General features: G+C 36.2%; 1 protein-coding gene and 1 pseudogene across 3 annotated transcripts; both read right to left on the reverse strand.

Annotated features, from left to right (window-relative positions):
• Positions 1–1,289: 1,289 nt before the first annotated feature.
• LOC114189500 (bet1-like SNARE 1-1) lies at positions 1,290–4,821 on the reverse strand. Of its 3 annotated transcripts, XM_028078076.1 has the most exons (8): positions 4,538–4,820; positions 4,335–4,404; positions 3,059–3,215; positions 2,582–2,638; positions 2,437–2,496; positions 2,181–2,266; positions 1,705–1,757; positions 1,290–1,556 (listed from the first exon to the last, which is right to left on the reverse strand). In XM_028078076.1, the coding sequence occupies exons 2-7, from the start codon at positions 4,346–4,348 to the stop codon at positions 1,751–1,753; spliced, it is 381 nt and encodes a 126-aa protein (XP_027933877.1). In that variant the 5' UTR covers positions 4,349–4,404; positions 4,538–4,820; the 3' UTR covers positions 1,290–1,556; positions 1,705–1,750. The 3 variants fall into 3 exon arrangements, with proteins under 3 accessions (XP_027933877.1, XP_027933878.1, XP_027933876.1); XM_028078077.1 differs by lacking the exon at positions 2,181–2,266 and having other exon boundaries at positions 4,538–4,821; XM_028078075.1 differs by lacking the exon at positions 1,705–1,757.
• An 8,137-nt stretch (positions 4,822–12,958) lies between these two features.
• Positions 12,959–20,130, reverse strand: LOC114191230 (annotated as a pseudogene).

Below are 20,130 nucleotides of genomic sequence, written 5' to 3' on the forward strand. Positions count from 1 at the left end.
AAATAGATAAATTACGGTGGTGCAAAAATAGGTTTTGTGTGCCCTCATTGTAAAAGAGGAGTGTTTAAGTAATGTAAGGGGTGTAGGACAAATTTTTCCAAAGTTTGTTCGTTTTGACCTTATTTTGAAGGTCTTTTGTAATTTTTATCAATTTATTTTTACACCTTGAACAAGTTTAACTTAGTTTCAGTTGCATCAACAAACATTAAAATATCCATAAATAATTTATGTAATCCAAAATCACTTTTTAAAGTATTTTTATTTCACAAACTCAATAAACCTAATTATCACAAATCTTATTTAAATTAATCTTTTAAAGACAAAAATTCAAGATTCAAAATTAAAGATTAAATGAAGTCACAACTACGCACTCATCAATAAGATAAGATTTTTTTTTATTGAATTTTAGTTCCCAAGTTTAGTTATGCACAATATGCATTTTTCTTGTAGATGTAGAAGAAGCGTGTGTGGAAATATTTTGTCTAGATGTTTGAAATTATATTAGTACCAAAGGAATGCGGCATGCATAGCAATTATGAAAAAGTGATATTTACAATGCTATATGGCAAAATAAATAACTAAGGATAGTCTAAGGGAAATAGATCTCATAAGTTTCCTACTATTGAAACAAGTACATCTCATAATTTCCATGTTAAGATTATTAAAATATGAATTGTGGTATTTTTCGGCACAATTTACAATTGATTTGGAGCCAACGGGCATTTTATGTGATTCTCGTTATTAGGCGGAGACAACATAAAGTAAGCCTTTTTCTATTTGCATTTTAGTTGGTAAATTTAAAATACTTAGTGGTTTTTTTCAAAGTTAATGTGCATATTAATTTGATTTTTTATTTTAATAAACACGCGAAATGATTATTGAAGACCAAACAGATTAATCATTAATAGTGTTCTAATAAAACCAACAAAACTAAAATGATTATACTAAACCTGTAATATTTCTATTATACTAAACATAAAATATATCAATATTTATTTACCCTATTATTTAATATGTACTATTTTTGTTAAAGTAAAGAAATATTGTTTTGTATACAGGGGCAACTCCATTCTAAGGACACGACACCCTGGATACAAAATCTTGGGTAAATTCCAAAATCAAAGCCCCTCTATTCTCTCACGCTCCATATAGTATTTTCCATTAAGTTTTGTATCTCGAACTCACAACCAGTTAGAATTTTGACCTTGTTCAAATTGCATCTCCAAGTGTGTTTGGTGATACAAGAAGTTGATTTATAAGTAGAATTTCACAAATTCTAATACATTATCAAATAATAACTTTGATATTTTGGTCACATATATCTTTTACCTTCAGGACTGTGTCAAACATAAAAGACTAGATGGTCATATAATGTTGCCTTAATAAGGTTGGCTTAATTGTAGTTTTTTATAGGGAGCGTACATAGTTTCACATCAATCAGCAATACCATTAATCCATTTTTCTTGCAATGTTTGGATAATCTTCACTATTTTGGTCAAGTACCGTGGACGGTTTGAAGATGACTGGGAGTTTAGGCTTTCGAAAGATTACCCTTTCTGCCATAGAAAAAAAGTTGAAAAAATTCGTAAAGTAATATAATTGAAAACATTTAAAACTGATCAAGACGCTTAAAATTTAAAACAGCTACAACAAAAGTGACTTTCGCACAATATACAACTGACAATACATGAGCAAAAAACAAACCTTAACGTAAACGGTGATCTTGAACTGCTAGACTTCCAGTTCAGATTCAACCACTAGAATAAATTAATCAAAGCCAAAAAGTGATGAAACTAATTCAACATAAAACAGTATAAATATAAAAACTAAATAAATATGAACGTTATCAATAGGGTCAGTTCGTTCAACTTATTCAACCGAGTTTTAGTTCATTCAGAGTCGTCCACACGTCAATTAGGAGGAGACTATACCATAACCAAATAAATGCCAAGTTCCCTGTTAGACCAAGAACTTTTCTGGATCTTCTTTCGTCAACAAACTATATTTTTTGGTATACAAACTAGATATTGACATTACCAGTTGGATAAAATGAAACGTCAAAATCTTTATACAAACACAAAGGAACATGTTACACGCAGTATAGCTAATTAGAGAAATAGAGCAAATAGCTTCCTTTCCGATCTAACATATAGCTGACAACTGAGGGAAAGATCAATTACCTAGTAAGATAATATATTATAAGAAAAAGCACAACAAAGGATGCTACAAGAGAAAACATTCTTCGGCTGGATTTTGTTTCAAATACCTGAAAGATGACACAATATCATAAAAAAAGACACAAAAATAAATACTTGATCCTGATACAGGAAGAAAACACTATATCCCTACCACATCTATTGACACTATCCCGAATCAGAAGGAATGGAAAAGACAACAAATGTATAGAGAAAAATGTAAACAAGACAGTTCACATACCATTTTGAATTTATCCATAGTGCCCGAGAGGACCCCTCTCGAAGAATCCATATCGTTTCCCTATATAAAATGCCAACAGGTTACCAGCAGATAACATGATATATCAGAGAAAATGCAAACATTTTCAGTAATTGCTCGTACGCACCATACGATCCAACATCCGGTTATGACTATCCACTTCCTCATTTATGTCACCTGACAACTGTAGAAACTATGCTCGTTAAAACTATCACAAAATTGCCCATTGTTAATAAATTTACAGGATATACATTTACATGCATCCAAGGTCTTTAAACACTATTATAAAGGGTTTCAAGAAGACAAGAACCAAATAGATATTATAATACTCCACTAATGGAACGGCATCAGTTACACCGTAATAGAATAAGAAGTAATGAAAATATGGGTCAAACAATGATTCGATGAAAGAATGGAAGATAACAAAAACTTGAAAATTGAAATTATTTAAAGCAAGGAACGAAGGAACAGCTCCGAGCTTTAATGCATTATATATATTCCAAGAATTCAATTCCGATCCAGCAGATTAATTCGTGCAGTATAATTTACCTTTCAGTTCTGAACAGAAAAGATAACATGACATTAGAAGCAATAGTAAACTTACTCTTTTCAGAAGATTGACTCTATCTTGCAATCCCTCCAATGCTTGTTCATTATCATGTTCATCAATTTCATGGGAGGAAGTTGAGTAAAGAGACGATGCTCTGATGCCACCCTCCTCAATACCATCAAAAAGTGCAACTCTGTTATTACGGCCATCTCTGAAACAGAAAAAAATAATAGTATACAATGCTGTGATATGAGCCAGATGGTCAAATAATACACAAGCAAGATAGTTTCACTTATTTGATGTTTCCATAAGCGCATAAAGCATCAAGGATTCTAGATATATAAAATGAATTAAATCATAAGGAAATTCGAAAGAAAGGCTGTCTCTGCATTGCTTATATCAGGGGGGAAGACACATCATACACTTAAGCATTTCTTAAAAAAACAAAAATTGTAAACAGAGACCAAATAACCCTAACTACTGATTAAATTGCAGCAGAAAAAATTTTCTACAAAATAATGAGGGACAAAATCTTTTATCACCTCTTATCCTCGGAAGTAAATGGTCACTCGATATTTACTAAACAAATATAACAGCAGAATGTCATTCTCTATTATGTTACACACGCATATCCATTATTCCACCACAAATTCATCATAGCTTATTTGAATACACATGAAAACATGCATAAAACTCGATTCGCTGTGAGCATCAACCATATCGTCATTTCCAGTATCCATGGTAACAGATATGTTACTCCAATTTAACTTTTCTCTTACATTCAATACGACTCGAACAAAAATGTCCACACGAAGGCTCCAATACATATAATGACTTACATAGACAATAAAAACAAAAAGTTGTTCATCTAACACGAATAAAACACTGCATGGGATTGGTAACTCGTTTAAGGAAGTATATGCCAAGATGCGAAACTAGGAAAGCATTGTTTAATCATTTAATGAATACAATTCAACCTCAATTTATAAAACATCTCCCCTCATATTTGTTACAGGAATCTAAACGCCAGAGATAATTCAGTCATCGCAGGATCAAAGGAACTCTTATTCCAATTGGAAGGTGAAGGAATCATAAAACGGTGTATTTTGAGATCAACGAAACAACCCACACTAAAACGCATCAACGATTCACCAATAAATCAAACCCATCGATCGATTCAAACCAGCGCGAGATAGAAAATCCAAAGCCTCCTACGACGTCGTATCAACGGATCTAACAACAATTTCCCCGCGTAACTGAATCGAGTAACGACCGACACTTTTTCCGGAACATATTAACCAGAGAAAACATGAATTTAGTTCACACTAACCTTCTAGCATTCATGCCTCACCAGATCACAAATTCCTAAAACCGTTTTGCAAGTTCTCCCAATCCGTTTGCTAGCGAAAAAAACATAATACATAAAATCCAAAATTAAATAAAGGAAAACGATAAGAAAATACATGAGGAAAATTCAGATCTGAAAACGAATGGAAGAGGATTAGGAGGAGATGAAGTAGAAGATTCTGGAACCTCTGTGTCTTCAAACAAAAACTTGGTGTGAAGCGGAGAAGAAGGAAGGTAGAAGAAATTGGTGAATGAGAGGTTTATATACCATGCGAGGTGGTTTACCACACTGTGACTGTAAACACTGTAATGTGATTAATTACATTTTTGTTATCAGTAAGACTAAGACAATTGAGGTGGCAATGCAAACACACAGTTGCTACCAAAAATACTGTAGACAACAACTGTTCATTTTTTTCCCCTTATTTTCAGGTTCAGAAGATGGCAGGTGGATCTTATTCTTTCTCCTAATCTTGTTTTGAAACCAGCTTCACAATAAAATGTTGAAATTCTCGTAAACTATGCATTGAGATTTAATAGGTTTTATTGATAGGTAGATGAGTAATATGTTTATAATTTATAATTAGATATACAAAATAGATAATTTAACTTCTACTCTTTTTTTTCAATCTACTTCTAACATAATCAGGCATTTTACCAATATACCTTATGAATAAATTTTAATGTTATATATTTTTTTTTTTAATTTATTCATGAAACAAATGCGTGTGTTATAGTTTTTTTAATAATAAAGAATAATTAAATTTGTATTATTATAATTATAAAAATAAATTTATTTTGTACTTAATTTTTTATTATAAAAATAATTTTAGATTTAAAAAAATAGTAAAATAAAAATAAATCATTAAATTAAATAAAAATTACTTAAAACGGATACTTAAGAATAAAATTGCAAAAACTATCCACATTAAAATAAAGAATTTTTTTATATAATAATATAAAAATATAGATGTAGATAATTATTTTTATTTAAAAAATAACTAAATATAAAAAAATAACTATTAAAATAACGGATGTTTAAAGAATAAAAATAAAAAATAAATAGTATTGTCCTAACCACACCACGAGTATACGGTCCTCGGCAACCCTAAAGGTCGACCACTTCAGGCCGAGGGTTAGCCTATATGTGATGGAGCTTGGTGAAGACATGAAGCACCAAGTGCAGCGGAAATGATGGAGGAAGCATGGAAGAGTGGAAGGCAAGTTTGTAGGCTCTTGCTTGCAATGGATAGGTGAAAGGATGAATGATTTAGAGGTGGTTCTAGCCTAGGAAAGGGCTAGAGGTAAAGAGAGTAAGCTCTCTAAAAGATGACTCTCAAGTGACAATAGTGAGGAGTGTTCTCAACTCAAAGTGTCTATTGCACAAAACATTCAAGAGTGTCTACAAATGAGTAAAATTTTGGCTTTTATATGAAGCCATTTACACATGAGAAAGGAGAGCCTTTGGATGGAGTGGACCTTGATCTTGGCCCTTAGATCAAGCTTGGAGAAGGAGGCTTGATCTTGGCCATTGGATGATACCTTGGTAAAGGAGGAAGCATTCCTAACCCTTGGATGCTTTGGATCCATGAGGTGTAGGAAGAAGTATTGACTTCCACTTAGTCCACCTTGGCTCTTTTGATAGCTCATGGCCAAATCTCCTATTGGGCTTAGTCAAGCCCAATTTTATCAATTCAACTACTCATTGTTTGACTTATTATTCTGGAAAGCAAAGCCTAAACAATGGGCCAATATTATTGCTATTCTATTGCTCTTTGAGACACCTCTTCAAATCTTCACATCTTCTTTGGCCCATGTGAAGAGTGTGAGAAGCCCATGTGGGTTTGGGCCATCTTGAATGAAGCTCAATTGGATCTTTTTTAGCATGCTCCTTGTTATTGGGCCTCTTGGTGGGCTTGGAGTTAAAGGTGCATGTGGGCCATGTATTGGGCCTTGAGCATGATTTGGGTCTAGGCGTTGACCCAAGCTATAAGCCTTGTTGGGATCACATCAATATGGCACACAACTACCAATGCCCCCTTAGGGCCGACCACTCCAGGCCAAGGGTTAGCCTATATGGCACACAGCCACCAACACCCTTAGGGTCGACCACTCCAGGCCGAGGGTTAGCCTATATGACACTCAGACATCAAACACCCTTTAAGAGCCGCCCACTCCAATATGCTTTCCCATACGACATGTGACTAGTAATAATCCTCACAAAGAACGCGACCCTTAGCGTTTCCCTTAGGCCGACTACTCCCTAGAGCCCCAATGAAGTAGACCACACCTGATCACAACCACTCGAGAGCCAAGTAGACAAGAAGGACGCGGCGAGCTGAGATCCACATGACCGCATACCGACTACCGAGCACTCGTCACGCCCCCTGGCAATTATTGATAACATTTGAAGGACCAATTGGCAATTTACTCCTTAGCTCTGGACCCAAAGGTAATTAGAAAAAGGGAATTCAAGCCCAAAAACCTATGACAGGTAGGACCCACAGGTAAAAAGGGTATAAATAGCTCACTATTTTATGTATTGATTACGCATTAAATATTCCCTGAGATTCTAACATCACCAATGCTAACTTAGGCATCAGAGTGTCTTTTGCAGCTCCCCTTGCGTCGTCCTCGAAGTTCACCCGAGCAAGAGAAGACTCACCTGCAACCGAATACAAGAGTCCTCCAACAGGTTTGCGGAATACAGTTTGGTCCCAGTAAGAACAATTAGCGCCTACCATGGGGCCGAAAAGTACTTCGAAAAACCCGACGACTCCAAAGACAAGATGGTATCCACAAGAAGTAGAGCAGTAGAGGTCCCAATCGTGGTCCCAACAGCCGAGGTTGGAGACACAGGCCCCTCATCAGATATATCACGCATTTTAGGGGCCTAAGCCAGAATGCAACAAGAATTCGCAGAGTACAAGAAGAGGAACGCGGATGAAATGGAGGAGTTACGGGAAGAGAACTCCTGCCTCAAGCGAAAGATAGAAGTGGATAAGGCGGCTGGAAAACCCTATTCGACGCACTCGAGGGTGGAGGTCCCTCCTACCGAGGATGAGAGCGAATACAAACCCACTGGCCATACAATTCAAGCAGAAACGAAGAAAGCCGCTAAGGAGCTAGTGGCGAGCGAATCAAACCACCCGAGAGAACGGAAACAAGCTAGATTCTCCAACTATGCCCCCTTGAACGCCATTAAGTCTCGCATCCTAGATGAAGTCCTATAAGAAGCATTAATCCCACCACCCAGGAAGTTCTAGAACCCACCAAACGCAGACATGAGCAAGTATTGCCGATATCATCGCAACAATGAGCACACAACTGAGGAATGCGAAACTTTGCGTGACAAGATAGAAGAGTTGATACACGCCGGTCATCTCAAGCACTATACCCGGGGCATAGAAGGAGGAGCGACCCGCCCCCATTATGACATATCAAATAACAGGCGTTTCGAACTGTCGCAACCTAAATTGCGACGGGATGACGAACTAAAATAAATTCATTTAGAAAATAGAGATTTGAAGTCGCCACCATAGTTTATTCTGGAAAACTATGGAAAACCATAAAACATATAAAGTCCAGGAGAACCAAATTTAGGGTCCGGGAGTCGGTTACGCGTAGGGAAGGTATTAGCACCCTACCGCGCCCGCCCAAAGGCGATACCTTTAATTAAATTTGCAAAAGAGATGTGTTTATTTTAAATATTTATTTTTCCCAAAAGTAAGAACATAAATATATTTTTGAGTGAAAAGGACCCGACAAGGATTAACCTTGGTCCTACGTATCCTCATTAAAAATAAGAAATCAGGGCTACGTAGTTCTTTATAAAATTGTTTGATTAAATGATTTAACTTTTGAAAGTTGTCTTTTGACATATTTGAAAGGAAATGTCGTGCGGCGCGAGCGGTCGATTAGACATCAAATACCTCTTTATAACTTATTTATTGATAAGAAAGAGAGTGTCATGTGACGCGAACGGTCAATTAGATAACAAAAACATTTTTAATATTTTTGCATTTTTAAAGAAAGTGTCGTACGACGCGAGCGGCCGATTAGACACTAAAATAATTTTTATATTTTTAATAGAAGTGTCATGTGACGCGAACGATCAATTAGACACTAAAATAATTTTTATTTTTACCTTTTAAAAGAAAGTGTCGTGTGACACGAGCGGCCGATTAGACACCAAAACAAAGAATAAAGAAAATAATTTTAAATTTTTATTTATTCTTATTTTTGAAAATGATTTAAATTTTTATTTCAATTTTAAAATATTTTTATTATTTTTTTGAAAATGACGTGATTGAAATATGAAATTTACTTAAAAAACGCGGAAATGTGATGCATAAAGTAAAGCGCGGGGTGCATAAAGTAAAGCGCGGGGTGCATAAAGTAAAGTAAACACATTATATCTAAGAAGAAAAATAAAGGAAATGGGTGTGTGCTTAGTGAAAACGCATGTACGAAAAGTAAACTAAAACTTAATGAAAGGGGTGTGGGGTTATTACATTGGGGAATGCATGAAGCAAATAAATAAACAAAATCCAATATTAAAAGCAAGGGTGCATAAACTGAAATCTGGAGGTGCGTGAAGAAACAACTTAAATATGCTAACCTTAATTAAAACAGAGGTGGTGCGTGAATGAATTATAGTGGTGCCTGAAGTAAAAACTTAAATATGCTAACTTTAATAAAAGAAGAGGGGGTGCGTGAATTAAATTATGGAGGTGCATGAAAAAAAGGTTAAATTTGCTACCCTTAATTAACAAAACGCACAGCACAAATGACCTAACCCTTACTTCATCTTCTTCCTTTCCACGAAATACCACTGCCGCACTAACTCACGACCTAGACCACCGGCGGCAATCGTTGTGCCACCACCAACAGTAACGGCAGCTATAGATTTTCGCCTCCATCCCTACACTACCATACCATCAAATGCGGCCACCATTCAAAACGCAATCATGCTCGTGGCAAAGCCGTCAACGGTGACGGCGACCACTCTCAGTTTTTGGCAACGTCGGCACGGCGTTGCTCGCCACTACACCACTCATGATCGCGAAAAACCGTTGCACTGTCTCCACTACTCGCGTCTTCTTCGGGCCATCAAGACTACCGTAAATTTGCCGTCACTGCCACCGTCAGCGTCGGAACAGAGCCATTTCGGCAGTCTTTTCTCTCGCACAAGGACTTCATTTCTCCGGAACTGAACCCCAAGTTATTCCAATACCAACTCAAACTACCTCCAACGTTTCCCTTAATGCTCACTACCACAATCCTATTTTATAGCGGCAATCTAAATCCTTTTTATTTCATTGTTAATTGTTTTGCCATTGTATGAAAACAGAAGACAGAGAAGAGTTTTTGTGATGTGATATTCATTTCAATTGGGACTTCTTTTACTGGTATATAATCAATCGCCATGCTCTCAACTCAGATCATCATATAACACAAAAAAAGATTTGAAGATAGAAAATGCGTACCTCTTTTGCAATTCTGCTTTTGATTCCAAAAATTGTTGGTTTACCAATTGGTTCTCTTTTGTTGCAACTCCGAATTCAATGATTTCAATAAAAAAGTTGCATAGCCATGGTGCCAAAAAAAATGCCGAGCATATTTATATGATGAAAATTTTTTTACGTGTCTGTGTGGTAACCCCCTGGTTCTTGTGTTAACTTCATTAGCAGATGGGGTGGGCAGCAGTTGGAAGAAGTTAGGATAGAAGAAAAAAAAAACTGTTCCCTCCAATCCACAATTTTTATTTTTAATTTTTATTTTTAATTTTTAATTTCTGAATTTATTAATTAATAAAAAATGAAAATATATTTTTTAATTATATATATATATATATATATATATATATATATATAAACAAAAAGATTATCTTACTTAACGTTTAAAAACATAAATTAAAAATCTTTTATTATTTAACTTTTATTTATTATTATTTTTTTTAACAATTTATTATTTTTTATCTTCTTTTTTTTATATAACACTTATTTTTGAATATATATATATATATATATATATATTATTTTATTTTATTTTATTTTTATTATTGTTATTTTATTTTATATATATTTTATTTTTTATTTTTTATATTTTTTATATTTTTTATATTTTTTATATATTTTTTAAAAACAACATTATTTGCCCGGACGAAATTGGGTGTTGACAGCTGCCCCTCTTTTCTTAGATCTTACTAGATGATACGAAAAATTAGTCATTTTCATATCATCAAAGGAAAATATAAGAAAAGACAGAAACACTAATTTCATCTGGGCTTTAGAAAGAAAACACATCAATGCAAAACATTTAAGAAAAACAATGACCATTCCATCGAAGAGGGTCTTGATATGAAAGATCGATGACCAATGCATTTGTAGAGGGCCTCGATATGAAAGATCGATGACCAGTACCTTTGTAGAGGGTCTCGATATGAAAACATATGAAAATCAATGACCATTCCATCGAAGAGGGTCTTGATATGAAAGATCGATGACCAGTACCTTTGTAGTGGGCCTCGATATGAAAACATATGAAAATCAATGACCATTCCATCGAAGAGGGTCTTGATATGAAAGATCGATGACCATTGCATTTGCAGAGGGCCTTGATATGAAAGATCGATGACTAGTACCTTTGTAGAGGGCCTCGATTGAAAGATCGATGACCAGTACCTTTGTAGAGGGCCTCGATATGAAAACATATGAAAATCAGTGACCATTCCATCGAAGAGGGTCTTGATATGAAAGATTGATGACCATTGCATTTGCAGAGGGCCTCAATATGAAAGATCGATGACCAGTACCTTTGTAGAGGGTCTCAATATATATAAAAAGTAATTTGAGAGTATGATATCCTAATTTACAAAATATGAATGCATGTTATGCATGAATCACCTAGAACTTTGTCTCTTCATTTTTCTTTTCCTTTCATCCTCAATCATTCATTTTTCATCATCATTTTTCCTTCATTTTTCATTTCATTTTTTCATTTCATTTTTTATTTCTCTCTCTTTTTTTTTCTAATTTTATCATTTTTAAGAAGACACATGTCTTTATAATTATTTGCTTTTGCAGCCATCAAATTCAATGCATGCTCATAATTTGTTTTTCACATTATCACCTCACACTCTATATCAGAATCACGAGGAATTAGGCAAATCTTTGCGCGGAATGAGAGCACCGTATACCTTACATTCTCTTTCTTGATGCACAATACATCTCATGTATGTTTGAACCCATGGATAGGTGTTACACAGCTGATGCAATCTTGTGTCAGCAACGTGTTTCAAAACTTGTACCGAAAAAGGATTGCCTCATTTTAAAACTTTTGACTAAATTTAAGAAGTGACTGAGTTTTTGCCCTTTTCCTTTTCTCTCTTTCCTTTTTTCAATATGTGTCATCAACCAAATTTTTGTTTCTAAGTTATTCCCATGAACAAAATCTGACAGACATTTTTCAATCAGTGTGGACTTTAACTAGCTTGTAACGTGGCTCGGGCTTAAAGGTGTTGAAAGAAATAGATATTAAAGGCCCAAATAAAATATTAGTGGCTTTTACATTTTGTAACAAAGATCGTTTTGCAAGATTATCGCTTCGGCTATCACCTAGGGTCTTTGAACTTTTAAAGTTCTCATCATTCTTAACTTTTCCTTCTCAAGTTCTTTTTTCGCCATTACTTTATGACTTTCTTTGAATTTTCAACTTTTGGCTTTTTCATTGAAATACTTTTTTCACTTTATTGAGCCCCTTTAATAGCCTTGCAATTCTTGACATGTTGATGATCCTTATTCAAGGGTATTTTGGGAAACAAATTATTATTTTTTGGCTCAAAGAGGGTACAATGGAAACATGTTTTTAAATCATTTTTTTGGAAGAGAAAAAGATGGCCACACATCATTTTAAATCTTGACTGCCCTATCCTCTTCAAAGAGTTAACTCAGTGACAAAAACAAATGGCATCAGACACATATTACTGTTTATTTTTGTTTGCGTGTATAACTCTCTTTTTCTTCTCCCTCTCTCTCTCTCTCTCTTTCTTTTCACTTTTTTTTAACTCAGAACAGCCTTTTTAGTCCAACAGGGCTATCAAAAATGTGCCTCAGCATACTATTTATATTCTCTATTCTTTTGGCAAATCCTTTATCTTAGGGAAATCTTCATGAATTGGGGAATTCAAACAACATGAGTGTAAAAATGCTTCAAAATAGAAAGTATTTGATCTGCTACCCTCAATGCCACAAAACATAGATGAACCATACCTCCTCACTTTGATTAACTCTCTCTTCACTTTCTTTCACCTCTTCTAGCGATGCACTGCATTTGCAACTGCATAGTCAAACAATTTTGACTTGTGATCTTCTCTATTTATTTTGCTCACTTCCATGACACCCTTCAAGAACCATTTTGGGCTATACTGAATGACTTGTACTTCGTGATTTAAACCCATGGTATTTTATTTCAAAAAGCTCAATGTGATGACAAAAGACACTTACAAAAGAACGTAAAACAAAATTACAAAGAAATAATAATCCAGTCTTGACTACAATAAAGCATAATACAATGAACCATAAGAACAATGTCAATATTTCCCAATCATTATCAGATCATTACGCATAGAACTTCTTTACTGCATCTGAGTTGACATGTAGAGATAACTCTTCCCCATCCATTTTTGTGAGAACTAGCGCACCACCTGAAAATGCCTTCTTCACTACGTATGGGCCTTCATAATTTGGAGTCCATTTCCCTCTGTGGTCTTTTTGTATAGGCAAAATCTTTTTCAAGACTAGATCACCTTCATGAAACTCTCTTGGACGAACCTTTTTATCAAATGCCCTTTTCATCCTTCTCTGATACAATTGTCCATGACAAGCTGCTGTTAACCTTTTTTCTTCAATTAAGTTAAGTTGGTCAAATCTAGCCTGTACCCATTCTGCTTCTTCTAACTTAGTTTCCATTAACACCCTCAGAGAGGGATTTCTACTTCAAAAGGAAGGACCGCTTCCATCCCATATACCAAAGAGAAAGGTATTGCACGAGTTGAGGTCCGTACCGATGTACGATATCCGTGTAGGGCAAAGGGAAGCATTTCATGCCAATCTTTATATGTAATCACCATTTTCTGCAAAATCTTCTTTATATTCTTATTAGCAGCTTCAACGACCCCATTCATTTTCGGGCGATAAGGAGATGAATTGTGATGTTGAATTTTGAATTCTTCACATAGCTCTTTCATCATTTGATTATTCAGATTAGTTGCATTATCAGTGATAATTTTATTAGGCAACCCATATCGACATATCAACTCCTTTTTTATAAACTTTACTACCACCTTTCTAGTCACATTGGCGTAAGAAGATGCTTCCACCCATTTGGTAAAATAGTTAATTGCAACCAGAATGAAACGTTGTCCATTTGACGCCTTCGGCTCTATGGCTCCAATAACATCTATTCTCCACATCGCAAATGGCTATGGTGCAGATAGAACATTTAAGGTTGTAGGAGCTATATTAATATTATCTGCATAGGTTTGACATTTTTCACATTTTTTCACATGCATGTAACAATCATTCTCCATAGTCAACCAAAAATAACCTGCCCTCAAAATCTTTTTAGCCATAGAGTGCCCATTCATATGTGTACCAAAACCTCCTTCATGAATTTCTTTTAATATCAACCCTGCTTCTCTTGCATCGACGCATCTGAGGAGTACCATGTCATGATTTCTTTTATACAAGACATCCCCATTCAGAATAAAACTTGAAGCTAACCTTCTCAAGGTTCTTTTATCATTCTCAGAAGCTGTTTCAGGATATTCTCGACTTTTGAGGTAGCGCTTTATATCAAAATACCAAGGCTTACCATCTGATTCTTCTTCCACTAAATAACAGTATGTTGGTTGTTCATAACTCCTCATCTTGATCATTGGCATTTCCTCATCTTGACTAATTTCAAACATTGACGATAAGGTGGCCAAAGCATCAGCTAATTGGTTATCCTCTCGTGGAATGTGATAGAACTCAATGGAATCGAAATGTTTCATTAATCCTCTAATATATGATTGATAAGGGATTAACTTTTGGTCTTTAGTCTCCCATTCCCCTTTTAACTGATGAACCACCAATGCTGAGTCACCATACACCTCCAACACCTTCACCTTCGACTCAATAGCTGCCAAAATACCCATGGTGCATGCTTCATATTCTGCAACATTATTGGTACAACTAAAGCACAATCTTGCTGTCATCGGAATGTAATGATTCTCTGGCGAGATGAGCACTGCCCCTATTCCATGTCCAAGCGCATTGGATGCTCCATCAAACAGTAATATCCAAGCCTTCTCATGATGGCTACCCTCCTTTTCACTAAATAGGGCAAGAATGTCCTCATCTGGGAATTCAGGTTGCATAGATTGATAATCCTCAATGGGCTGTTGAGCCAGATATTCTGCTAAAGCGCTTCCCTTTACGGCTTTTTGAGTCACATAGACTATATCATATTCTGATAACAACATTTGCCATCGAGTCAATCTACCGGTGAGAGCAGGCTTTTCAAAAATATACTTAATTGGGTCCATCTTAGATATCAGCCAAGTAGTGTGACTCAACATATATTGACGTAAACGATGTGCTGCCCATGTTAATGCACAACAAGTTCGTTCCAACATAGAATATCTTTGTTCACAACCTAAAAATCTTTTACTCAAATAATAAATGGCATGCTCTTTCTTCCCTGTCTCATCATGTTGCCCTAAAACACAACCCATCGATTCATCCAACACAGTTAAATATAAAATGAGGGGCCTCCCTGATACCGACGGACGCAGTACGGGAGGATCCTACAAATACTGTTTGATTCTATCGAAGGCTGCCTGGCAATCTTCATTCCATTCCATAACTTGATTCTTACGCAACAATCTAAATATTGGCTCACAGGTGGAGGTTAATTGGGAGATGAATCTAGCAATGTAGTTCAGTCTGCCTAAAAACCCTCACACTTCTTTTTCAGTATTAGGAGCTGACATTTCCATTACTGCTCGTACCTTATCTGGGTCAACCTCAATACCTTTTTCACTGACAATAAAACCCAATAACTTTCCTGACTTTACACCAAAGGTACATTTAGCCGGATTCAATCTGAGTTTAAACTTTCTTAATCTCTCAAACAATTTTCTCAAATTAAAGATGTGATCATTTTCTGATTTAGATTTAGCAATCATATCATCCACATAAACCTCGATTTCTCTATGCATCATATCATGAAAAAGAGTCACCATCGCTCTTTGATAAGTTGCCCCAGCATTTTTAAGTCCAAATGGCATTACTTTGTAACAAAATGTTCCCCAAAGCGTTATAAATGTTGTTTTCTCCATATCTTCTGGTGCCATCTTAATCTGATTATACCTGGAGAATCCATCCATGAAAGAGAACAATGAAAATCTAGCAGTGTTATCCACCAAGATGTCAATATGTGGCAATGGGAAATTATCCTTAGGGCTAGCTCGATTCAAATCCCTATAATCAACACACATTCGGACTTTACCATCTTTTTTAGGCACAGGGACAATGTTAGCCACCCATTGAGGATATTTTGCTACAGCCAAAAACCCTGCATCAAATTGCTTCTTCACTTCTTCTTTAATCTTTAGTGACATTTCAGGTTTCATTCGTCTTAGCTTTTGTTTAACTGGGGGACATTCTTCTTTAAGTGGAAGTTGATGTTGCACTATATCAGTATCCAACCCAGGCATATCCTGGTATGACCAAGCAAACACATCTCTGAACTCTTTCAACAAATCACATAATTTTCCTCGTACCTCCTTACTCATGTTGTTACCAATTTTAACCTCTTTTCTCTCATTTTCATCCCCTAGATTAAGTATTTCAATGATCTCTTGATAGGGTTTTATTTCTCGGTCTTCTTGTTTCACTAACCTTAACAACTCAGAAGAAGGTTCCCAATCGTCTTCATGATCGTCATCCATATTATCGATAGGGTGCTCAAAATTAGGAATATTGACATCATTATTTTCAAAACATTCATTGTCATATCTACATTATTTGGATTTATAAAAGAAAATAAATAGACAAACAAAGTATGTAGTGAAAGAAAACATAACTGAACATCACATTAACTGAAAACAAAAAAATAGAACCAGTCCATAAAGACATCTTAGAATGTTTTGGGGAAAAACAAAATAAAAATAACAATAACAAGCATTACATTTGACTGAACTTAAACACCACAGGTAAATTCACGGTCTTCCAATTATCGATTTGCATGTTGGGAGGACAAGGCTGCACCAAACTAGAACTTCCTTCCCCAGATTCATCTTCAATAACTGCAACTTGACTAGCATTGATCCATCCAGTACTACGAAAGCTCTTCTTTAAGTCACATATGGAGATCTTTCCTACCCTCGGCTCACGACCCTGCAAGCGAGCTAAGCTCCGTTCTTTCTTTTCCTCCATTAATCTTCTTTTGTCCTCCTTAGTAGGCTTGTACCCCAGGCCATATTTGTTCTTGTTCTCAACAATTTTCAGTGGAAATATTGGTCCCTGTCCAACTTTGCCTAGGCCTTTCCCATATTTATAACCTTCTCTCAACATAACCCTTGCCATCATCAGAGAGGCACATGACAAATATGGCTTTATCTGAAATGGTTCAACATATGTATTCCCCACAATTTCCAAAGCTTGAAAAGCCGTCTCAAGAGCCTCCTCTGTTGTTTCAATATATCGAGCAGATGAAGGACCACTCACCAGAAAATCTTCCTCTCCTGAAACTGTTACCATTTTATCCCCCATTACATACTTCAACTTTTGATGCAAAGTGGAAGGCACCACCCCTGCAGAATGAATCCAAGGTCTACCAAGTAAACAACTGTATGCTAGTAAGATATCCATTACTTGAAAAGTTATTTGAAATACACACGGACCAACTTGAACTGGCAACTCTACTTCTCCCATCACCTCTCTTTTGCTACCATCAAAAGCTCTCACAATCATAGTACTTGGCTTCATAGGGAATTTATCACGTGATAACTTCTCCAGCGTCACCTTAGGCATCACATTTAGGGAAGAACCATTATCAATCAGCACACGAGCTATGACATGGTCGAGACATTTAACAGATACATGAAGAGCTTTATTGTGTCCTCTTCCTTCAACTGGTATCTCATCATCCGAAAAAGTAAGGAAATCATTAATGGTAATATTATTAACAATCCCTTCAAATTTATCCAACGAAATATTTTGTTCAACATGAGCCCCACTCAGTATTTTCATTAGCAACTTTCGGTGAGCTGTCGAATGCATGAGCAATTCCAAAAGCGAAATACGAGCTGGCATACGATTCAACTACTCCACCACCTTGTATTCGCTTTGTTGTATGAATTTCAAAAATTCACCGGCCTCTTCATCTGATATTTCTTTTAGTTTATCTCTTTTGCATTCTTCTTCATCTTGTATCGTCTTTTCTCTTAATATCTCTTTTGCTTTTTCAATTCCATCATTTACTTTACTTTTATGGCATACTTCCTTCCTTAGATCTGGTGGTGTAAAGAAACGACCACTCCTTGTTATCCCACCAAGACCTAATATATTTTCAACATTTGGACCTTCATGCACAGAAGTGTTTTCAACTTGTTGTCCCTCACCTAATTCATGTACTCCATACTTCCATGGAACAACTCTATCACTTTCATAAGGAAAAGAGGAGGGCGTTTTTATCACTATGTATTGCCTTCCTTGTTCCATGAAAGAAGGGGCAAGTCTAGTGAAATGAATCACTAAAGGTTCTGGCGTGGTTAAATTGGATTGTTCATCATTTTGGGCCAATACCTCCTCATCCTTCTTTCCATAAAAAACTTGCAGGAAATGCTTATCAATTAGATTTTGCAACTCTAGCTTGAACTCCACGCAATCATTAATAGAATATTTGGCACCCGGATGGAATGCACATGCATTACTCAGATCATATTCACCTTTTACTAGCCCCATTTCTAATAGTGCTTCAAGAATGAATTTCATAGAGCTCTGAATTTCACTCACTTTTCTTACCAACCTTTTCTCCCTGACCTCAATAGCATTTGTTGAAGTCTTCTCATGCCCCGACAAAGGGTTATTTTCAATACTGGGTTTATCTTCTTTGAATGTCAACCACCCTACATCAATCAAAGATTGTACCTTATATTTGAGAGGAAAACACCTTTCTGTCGAATGCCCCTTTACCCCTCCATGGTAGTCACATGTAGCATTTGGATCATAACTCTTGGAAAAAGGAGGTTGTTGTGGCTTCATTGGGCAAATTGCAACAAAAGATTTACGAAGAAGCATCGATAACAACTCTGTGTATGTCATAGGAATAGGAGTAAAATGAATAAACTTCCTCTCCCTTCTTGTATTAGTACTTTGACCTGGGTTCTCATTATCACTAGTAGTCGCTTTCTGAGGTTGCAACTGATTGTTTGAAACAGGTTGTATTTGGTAATTAACAGGTGCACGGTTATCCCATGCGGATGCGGCATGAACTTCAACTTCTTTTTTCTTACTTTGATTGAAACCTGGTTTTTTGGTATTTGCAACCGCGGGCGGGCCATATGCAATTTTACCATTTTTTATCCCAGTCTCAATCCTTTCACCAATGATGATGATGTCCGCAAAATTAGAAGATATATTCCAATTCCCAATCATATGCTCATAAAATAGTGGTTGTAATGTATTCACAAACATTGTAACCATCTCCTTATCATATAGTGGTGGCTCAACCTGGGCAGCTATCTCTCTCCAACGCTGGGCATACTCTTTGAAAGTTTCATTTTTCTTCATTGTCATGTTTTGCAATTGTATTCTGTCTGGTGCTGTATCCATATTAAATTTATATTGCTTTATGAAAGCATCAGCTAGATCCACCCAAGAATGAATATGAGTCGGCTCAAGATGCATGTACCAATTCAACGCTGCCCCAGCTAGGCTATCTTGGAAAAAGTGGATAAACAATTTCTCATCATGAGTATGACCAGCCATCTTTCGACAGTACATTGTTATATGGCTTTTTGGACACGTAGTCCCCCTATATTTCTCGAACTCAGGCACTTTGAACTTAGGGGGTATCACCACGTCAGGGACCAAAGATAAGCCTACAGCATCACCGAATCCATAACTTTTATTCCCTTCAATAGCCCGTAGTCTTTCCTCCAATATCTCTAACTTTCCCTTATTATTCTCAGTCGATGAAATCACTTGAGCTAGTGTCTTTTCTTGTAAACCCACACCTAGAGTCGAAACATGTGGTGGAATCGATACATTAGGATCTGTGTAGGTTGTGATTCCAACCACACTTTCTCCTGGGCGTACCTGGTTCCTAAAATCAACCATCCCAGTTGACACTTGGAACTGCTCATTAGGTAATGAAACAAGTATGCTTGTATTACCACCAGAGAACGGAATCTTAACTTGCTCTACATACTCTGCCATTGGAGGTGTGTAACCCGGGGGTAAGCCATAAGGTGGAAAAGCTTGAGATGATGTCCCTTGACTCATAAGATGATGTGATGGGCAAACCGGAGGTCCACTTGATACATGAGGATGAAAGCCTGGAGGGTAGGAAGTACCACCGTCAACTGCTGAACTTTCTCCTGAACTCTTCATAGTCCTCAATGCCTCCAAGATCTGACCCATTTGATCCTTTATTTGGCTGATTTCACCCTTCACTTGGCTAATTTCTTCCTTTACTTCCTCGTGTGCATTTTCCCAATCCTCCAT

The sequence above is a fragment of the Vigna unguiculata genome, chromosome 7 (genome assembly GCF_004118075.2).
Source record: "Vigna unguiculata cultivar IT97K-499-35 chromosome 7, ASM411807v1, whole genome shotgun sequence".
NCBI lineage: Eukaryota > Viridiplantae > Streptophyta > Magnoliopsida > Fabales > Fabaceae > Vigna > Vigna unguiculata.

Bases quoted from the DNA above. Each gene is read 5' to 3' on its own strand.
- LOC114189500 (XM_028078075.1), bottom strand. The intron at 2,639-3,058 runs GTAAGTTTACTA...TAGTTTCTACAG, and splicing joins GAGTCAATCTTCTGAAAAGA to TTGTCAGGTGACATAAATGA. The intron at 2,497-2,581 runs GTGCGTACGAGC...CATTTTATATAG, and splicing joins ACCGGATGTTGGATCGTATG to GGAAACGATATGGATTCTTC.